The following is a 7,167-nucleotide window of genomic DNA, read 5'->3' as shown; positions in this document are numbered from 1 at the left end:
TTTTTTTTGGTTAGTTGGCATTTTTGATTGCATTTCTCATTTGAAGATTAACCAACAAGTGCGATCAAATAAGATATCTGAGGTTGGTATTTCAATACGGTGAATATTTGGCTTAAATTATCGAATCTTCGAAAAGATTCCAAATTCAATCGATTTTCTGCATCTTGCTTAAAAACTCCATATAAAAGGCAACTAGTTTCTGTATCCCAAAAATGGATTCATTTATGTGCTTAGCAGAAGAAGTCACAGAGTTCGAGTCCGACTTCCTTGCTTCGTCAATGTCAGAGCAAAATAAGCATGTCCTTGCTATTCAGCAATAAGAACTCAAAGCTCTGTGGGAGAAAACAAAGCTAGCCTACGATGCCCTCAATACCTCGGACGAATTTTCACAAGAAGATAAGAGGACATACAGAAAAATTAATAGAGGCGCGTTTGCTAGCTATGTAAACTGCATGTCGTCTTTGGCTGCTCAGGCTGAGAAACTATCAAAAGAAGAAAGAGATGTAGAACAGAAGCCTATGCGAAAACACAATATTCACCTTCCACCGTGTGATACGGATGTTTTCAAAGGCGATTATCTGTCTTGGCCAACATTTCGAGACATGTTCACGGCCATCTACATCTCAAATCAGGAGCTTACTCCGGTTGAGAAGCTATATTACCTCAACCAAAAAACCAAAGGAGAAGCCAAAGACATTGTGAGTAAGTGCCTAATAACTAATGAAGGTTTCGCAACAGCATGGGAAAATTTGTGTGAGCGATACGAAAATAAGCGTATTCTCGTGAACACACAACTAAAAATATTGTTCAATTTAAATTCAGTGGAGAGTGAATGTGGTAGCTCTATTAAAAGATTGCAGCGTGATATCAACAATTGTTTGTCATCCCTCAAGAGTCATCAAATTGACATTTCAAATTGGGACGCAATTGTTATATATCTTTGCTCGACTAAACTGCCTGACAGCACTTTGGCTCTATGGGAGCAAACCATAGACCACACAGGCGATTTACCGAAGTGGGAAGATATGGACAAGTTCCTATCTAACAGGTTTCAAACCCTGGAAACCCTGACGGGCTTAAAGGGTACAAAAGCGGTTAAGGCGCCAAAGCCGCAAAACACCAAAAACCCTTCAGAAGCCCATACCAAAAGACTTGGTGCATTCCAAGCAAGCGTGACCAAGTTCACTTGTGCAATGTGCCAAACGAATGAGCACAAACTACGCCGCTGTTCCAAATTTTTGAAGCTTACGCCTGATGAGAGGTTTAATTACTTAAAGAGCAACAACAGTTGCCTGAATTGTCTGAGTGCTGCACATACCGTGACGAGGTGCACAAGCCCCTATAATTGCAGCACGTGCCACTCGCGACATCACTCGCTCCTGCACATTCAGACAAATGTGCCAAAGGCAACAGCGGCTCGAACGCCGCCGGAACCTGCCAATAACACCGCATCTTCCTCTCAACAGACTCAAGCAAAGCGCAGCTTTAATAATAAAACACGTAACAATAAAAGCAAAGACGTTAAGTCTTGTTATGCTAACACAAATTCAGGTGTACTCTTAGGAACAGCTCGCGTAAATATACGTCTCAATGGCACAGATTTTTCTGCTCGAGCACTTATTGACTCTGGTTCTGAGTGTTCGTTCATAACAGAACGACTCAAACGCAGAATCAACCTGCCAGCTAAGAGGATGCATGCCCAAGTCTCGGGCATTACGAATGCAACCTCTGCGCAGGTCAAAGAGGCATGCAGCATAGAACTTCGATCCCCTGTTGATCCACTGTTCAGCCTGCATGCAACAGTGCTCGTCCTAACAAGACTAACCGGAAATCTACCATCCTGTCATATCAGCGCTATGACTATGCAGGCATTTCCAGGTCTTGTTCTAGCTGATAAACGGTTCTACTTGAATGAAGAAGTAGACCTCGTACTTGGCGGAGACATTTATCCCCAAATTATTTTATGCGGCTTGAAGAAAAATGTACTCAGTACACTTCTCGCCCAAGAAACAGTGTTCGGTTGGATATTAACCGGATGCACAGATGCACCCAATCCAACCAACAATATAGTTTCGTATCACAGCGAAGTTGCCTTGAACAAACAACTTACTGCATTCTGGGAACTCGAAGACATACCAAAAAACAAAAGCTTGAACGAAGACGACCAATACTGTGATGAACTTTATCGGAAGACAACTTGTAGACGAGAAGACGGAAAATACGTAGTCTCGCTACCATTTAGGCAGGAATTTCCCGCAAACATCTGCCTAGGCCCTTCTCTCAAAAAAGCATGCTCTCAGTTCTTCCGGAATGAGACACGGCTTGCAAAGGATACCGTCCTACAAAAAGAGTATAATAGGGTACTAGCTGAATATGAATCACTAGGACATATGTCCAGAATAAATGATAGTATTTCAGCAGACTCTTCCGATAACTACTTTCTACCTCACCACGCTGTTATAAAGGCAGAAAGTACCTCCACCAAAGTTCGAGTCGTCTTTAATGCCTCAAGTCCAACGGCTAATGGCACAAGTCTGAACGATGTACTTCTCCCAGGTCCAGTTCTCCAAGCAGATCTTCCGATCCTTATACTCCGCTGGAGGTTATACAGATACGTTTTTAATAGTGACATCGAGAAGATGTATCGGCAAGTTTGGGTGGATAGCAACCATACCAAATATCAGCGGATAGTTTTCCGTACAAACCCGAACGAACCTGTAAGTCTATACGAATTAAAGACTGTCACCTTCGGGATTAATTGTGCTCCTTACCTCGCGATAAGGACACTTCTACAACTGGCTGACGATGTAGAAAGCTCTTCCCCAATAGCATCTAACATACTACGGAAATGCATGTATGTGGATGACGTGCTAGCTGGAGGACATAGCATCGATTCTACCGTAAAAGCAAGAGATGAAATCTCTGAAGTACTACGGTCAGCTGGTTTTCCGCTAAGGAAATGGACCTCAAACTGTGCGGAAATTCTAAAGGACATCCCAAAAACGGATTTACTGAGTGAAGACTTTTTGGCATTCGAAGACACCAGCACGGTTAAGGCTCTTGGCATAAGATGGAATGCCCATACCGATCTATTCTATTTCATGGCAAGACCATTGGAGGATCGCGAGACACTTACAAAAAGGGCGATACTATCAGCTATCGCCAAGCTATTTGATCCGCTAGGATGGCTTGCTCCAATAGTCGTCGTGGCCAAAATAATTATGCAAAGTATTTGGCTAGAAGGCACAGACTGGGATGAGACTGTGTCTTCTACTACTATGGAACGATGGCAGAATTTTACCAAACATTACCATGAAATAGACAATATTAGAATACCTCGATGGGTACACTTCGCACCAGGAGATGACATCGAGATACATGGTTTCTGCGACGCATCGGAAAAAGCATATGCGGCTACTGCATACATGCGCGTCAAAAGAGATGACAAAGTTTTGGTCAATCTTCTTTTGGCAAAAACCAAAGTAGCTCCTGTCAAAACAATATCGCTACCACGACTAGAGCTTTGCGGAGCCGTACTGCTCGCGGAAATCATAGAATCCGTAATCAACAACCTCAACCTAGGGCAAGTTAAAACATATCTTTGGACAGATTCGACCATCGTACTCGCATGGATACGAAAGCCGCCTTGTTCTTGGTCAACTTTCGTCGCACATCGAATTACGAAAATAGTAGAAAAGGTCGGTAACAAGGACTGGTTACATGTAGACTCGGCTTCTAATCCAGCCGACTTGGCTAGCAGAGGATTGCCTGCGTCAGAGTTGGTGACCAATTTTTTGTGGTGGCAGGGACCTTCTTGGTTGCAAGAAGACAACTCTAAGTGGCCCGCTCAAGAAATTACCTATCACACAGAAGTTGAAGAAAAAAGAGCGCACGCTTATGCATCAACAAAAGAAAACAATATCGATATTCTTGACCGATTTTCAGATCTACCGAGAGCTTTGAGAGTGTTATCATACGTCATGAGATTCTACCGAAGAACTCACCCGAAAACAAAAGCTTCATTTCAGGAAACTTCTTGTTTAATTTCATCAGAAGAAATTAAGACGACGACACATCTCTTGATAAAAATCAACCAGAAGCAACACTACGGTGAAGAATACAGGAATTTGAAAACTAGAAAACCCATCGATGCAAAGAGCGAAATCCTTCCGCTTAATCCGTTCGTCGACAAGCACGACATCATCAGGGCTGGAGGTCGCCTCGGAGCATCCCAGGACTTAGCTTATAATGAGCGCCATCCAATCATTATTCCGTATAACTGCAGATTGTCCCGTCTTATCGTCCTGATGATTCACCAAGTCTCCTTACACGGAGAAAATCAGCTCATGTTACGCCTTATTCGTACTCAGTACTGGATTCCCAGGGTAAAAAACATGATTAGGTCTACCATCCACAATTGTAAAATTTGTACCATCTACAAAAAACGATCCCAGACGCAAATTATGGGAACTCTTCCTCAGGAACGCACAACATTTACGCGTGCGTTCACGAATACGGGAGTAGACTTCACGGGACCCTTTGAAATTAAAAGTTACCGTGGTAGAGGTTGTCGAATTTCCAAAGGCTATGTTTGCCTATTTGTTTGTTTCACCACTAAAGCGATTCACTTAGAAGCCACCAGTGACCTTAGTACCCCATCCTTTCTAGCAGCATTTGCTCGGTTCGTGGCTAGAAGAGGATGCCCGAAGAATATCTATTCCGACAATGGTACAAATTTTGTCGGAGCTTCGCGATCTTTACGATCTGAATTCAAAGCTTTTTTGTCTGACGCGCGAGACAAAACGATTTCCAAATATAACCATCAAACACTTGAGTGGCATTTTATACCTGCTGCCGCTCCTCACATGGGAGGACTCTGGGAGGCAGGTGTAAAGAGCTTTAAAAGTCACTTTAAAAAGGTGGCGTCCGCTCACAAATACACCTTTGAAGAGCTCAGTACGCTTTTATGCCGGATTGAAGCATGCCTCAATTCGCGACCACTGAGTCCCTCTTCAAATGAGCCAAATGATCTGGAGCCGCTTACTCCAGGCCATTTTCTCACTGGTGGACATCTTATGGCTCCGCCAGAACCTGATGTGAATGAGAACCCTGCCTCCATCGTCAATCGATGGCAAAAACTAAAAGCACTGCATCAGATGTTTTGCAGGCGATGGAAAGTGGAGTACTTAGCCGAACTACAAAAGCGAATTAAATGGAAGCACCCCAAGGAGAATATGAAAACAGGTGATCTCGTTGTTATACGGGAAGACAATCTGCCTCCAACTGAATGGAGATTGGGGCGAGTTGTCAACTTACACCCGGGTACCGATGGTAGGGTGCGCGTAGTGGACATACTGACGGAGAAAGGTCAAGTTACCAGACCACTAGTGAAGCTGGTTCTCCTCCCACCATACAGCGAGGGAAACTCGGAGCCAACAACCACGTCATAAATCGCCCTTCTTCACCCATATCGTATTCCACTTCCTGTTACAACGAAATTCCACTTCAATGTAATAGGAGTGATGCCACGTGTCAATAGTTGAAAAGGTTACAAGGGAATTATTTTTAATATTTGGAGGTGATGGTTCTTACTCGGGGCTCTCCCGAGTTGATCTGGTTAAAGACAAACGACCATCGTCAGATCAATAATCATAATAGTAATAAATCGCAGAGTAGCGAACTACTCCGCCTTTGAATAAGAAGCAAACAGTAGAAAACTAGCAAGTTTTTCTTTTTTCAAATTCTTTAAAATTCAAGCTTGCTGGTTTTCTATCCACTTTATTTTGGGGAGATTACAACCACCCCACCCCGAAATGAACCAGTTAAAATAATAATAATTATAAGGTTTAAACTCACGATTATTTGCTTCCGGTACGTTCTTGATAGACGAAATCGTGGTCTGCTTTCTCTAGTAGACGCGTCAGGATTTTAGACGTCATGCTTAGACGTTTAACCGCGTGTTCTCCTTATTGCAACAACACTTTATAAAACAAAAGAAAAAACAATTAGGGCTCAAATAAAAAAGTCAGCAAAGGTAAAAAACAAACGGATGGAGCTTTACTTGGAATGGCCACCACCGAATCTTCAGATCCGACGCTCGCAGTAGACTTGGTACTATCCCTGTTAGGTGCTGATGCTTCATCAACTTGATGCATTTGTGAAGGACGTTGTTCATGCTCTAGCGTCACCATACTGGTATCGCAACTGCTCGGACGACGTAATTTATTGTTAAGTCTCGGTTCCTTTAGGTTCTTCTCTGATTTCAATTTGGCAGCACGTTGTGGCCTTACAAATGAAGTTTCACTGCAACTGGTTTGCAATATATCATTCGGAACGTTGGCGCTACTTGGGACTGGCGGGGGATTCATTTGTGGAGTTTGCACAATGTCATCGTCAAATTGTCGAGCCGTTTAAAGGCACGTAATTTTTGTGTTTTTCTTTGATCAAGTGTAGAGAATACATAGTCAAACAAGATGCGCATCACCTCGTCCCTGCTTGGAGCCCACTTTGGCAACTTGGCCAAGGTACATGGCATTGTCACCTATAAATTGTCGCCATTTGAACAGCGTGCGTTTGCTGGCGCGATAAGCAAAGGTTTGCCCAACATTTTCAGACGCATCCGTTCCAATATTTTTATTGTGACACCGCCTTTCATTGTTGGATACTTGATCTATGACCTGACGGAACGTGAACACCACCACTTGACTCGCAAGAATCCCAAGGAATTCGAGAATGATGAATAAACGGTTGTTTAAATAAAACCACACACCACACAAATTTTTAAATTAAATACATCATATGTAGTTTAATTTGGAAAGTAGAACAAATTTATGCAGCTTACTAAAAAAAAACTTTTAGTAAGAGGAGATTGAGGGATTAATCTACTAGACACTGCTTGTTGAGTACTTCATATATCATATTTATATAATAAAGATTTAGATAACTGACATATTGCTGATAAAAAATTAACTGAGAAGGCTTGGGAAAGAGTTAAAGCAAAGGATAGCAATCTTAGTGAGAAAACAAATGCTTCGGTATGGGGAACATTTATAGTAAAACTAAGAAAGTGGGAGGAAAAACTGGTTGTCAGCTCTTCAAACATGCTTTAAAAAGTGCTAAACAAAATTTAAAGAAAAGTAATAACTTAAAAGATGCAATAAAAATTTC

The 7,167-nt window shown here is 42.3% G+C and overlaps 3 protein-coding genes across 3 annotated transcripts in view; 2 read left to right on the top strand and 1 right to left on the bottom strand.

Moving 5' to 3' along the window:
- The window catches only part of LOC118735173 (neuroligin-2), a 252,026-nt gene that overhangs the window by 84,246 nt on the left and 160,613 nt on the right, over positions 1–7,167 (top strand). The gene's annotated exons all lie outside the window — the stretch shown is intronic.
- On the bottom strand, positions 5,891–6,392 carry LOC118735176. Its single transcript, XM_036464817.1, has 2 exons — positions 6,062–6,392; positions 5,891–5,980 (listed from the first exon to the last, which is right to left on the bottom strand). The coding sequence occupies exons 1-2, from the start codon at positions 6,366–6,368 to the stop codon at positions 5,967–5,969; spliced, it is 321 nt and encodes a 106-aa protein (XP_036320710.1). The 5' UTR covers positions 6,369–6,392; the 3' UTR covers positions 5,891–5,966.
- LOC118735177 (cytochrome b-c1 complex subunit 8-like) lies at positions 6,406–6,766 on the top strand. Its single transcript, XM_036464818.1, has one exon. It carries the CDS (start codon positions 6,474–6,476, stop codon positions 6,741–6,743), a length of 270 nt encoding a protein of 89 aa, XP_036320711.1. The 5' UTR covers positions 6,406–6,473; the 3' UTR covers positions 6,744–6,766.

The sequence above is a fragment of the Rhagoletis pomonella genome, unplaced genomic scaffold (genome assembly GCF_013731165.1).
Source record: "Rhagoletis pomonella isolate Grant_MI unplaced genomic scaffold, Rhpom_1.0 Rhpom_scaffold_00003, whole genome shotgun sequence".
Taxonomy (NCBI): domain Eukaryota; kingdom Metazoa; phylum Arthropoda; class Insecta; order Diptera; family Tephritidae; genus Rhagoletis; species Rhagoletis pomonella.
Note: the sequence above shows the minus strand (reverse complement) of the source record. Positions and strands in the feature narration are given on the sequence as shown.

Excerpts from the sequence above, each read along its gene's own strand:
- LOC118735177 (XM_036464818.1), top strand. The coding sequence starts at position 6,474 with ATGCGCATCACCTCGTCCCTGCTTGGAGCCCACTTTGGCAACTTGGCC.
- LOC118735176 (XM_036464817.1), bottom strand. The coding sequence starts at position 6,368 with ATGAATCCCCCGCCAGTCCCAAGTAGCGCCAACGTTCCGAATGATATA.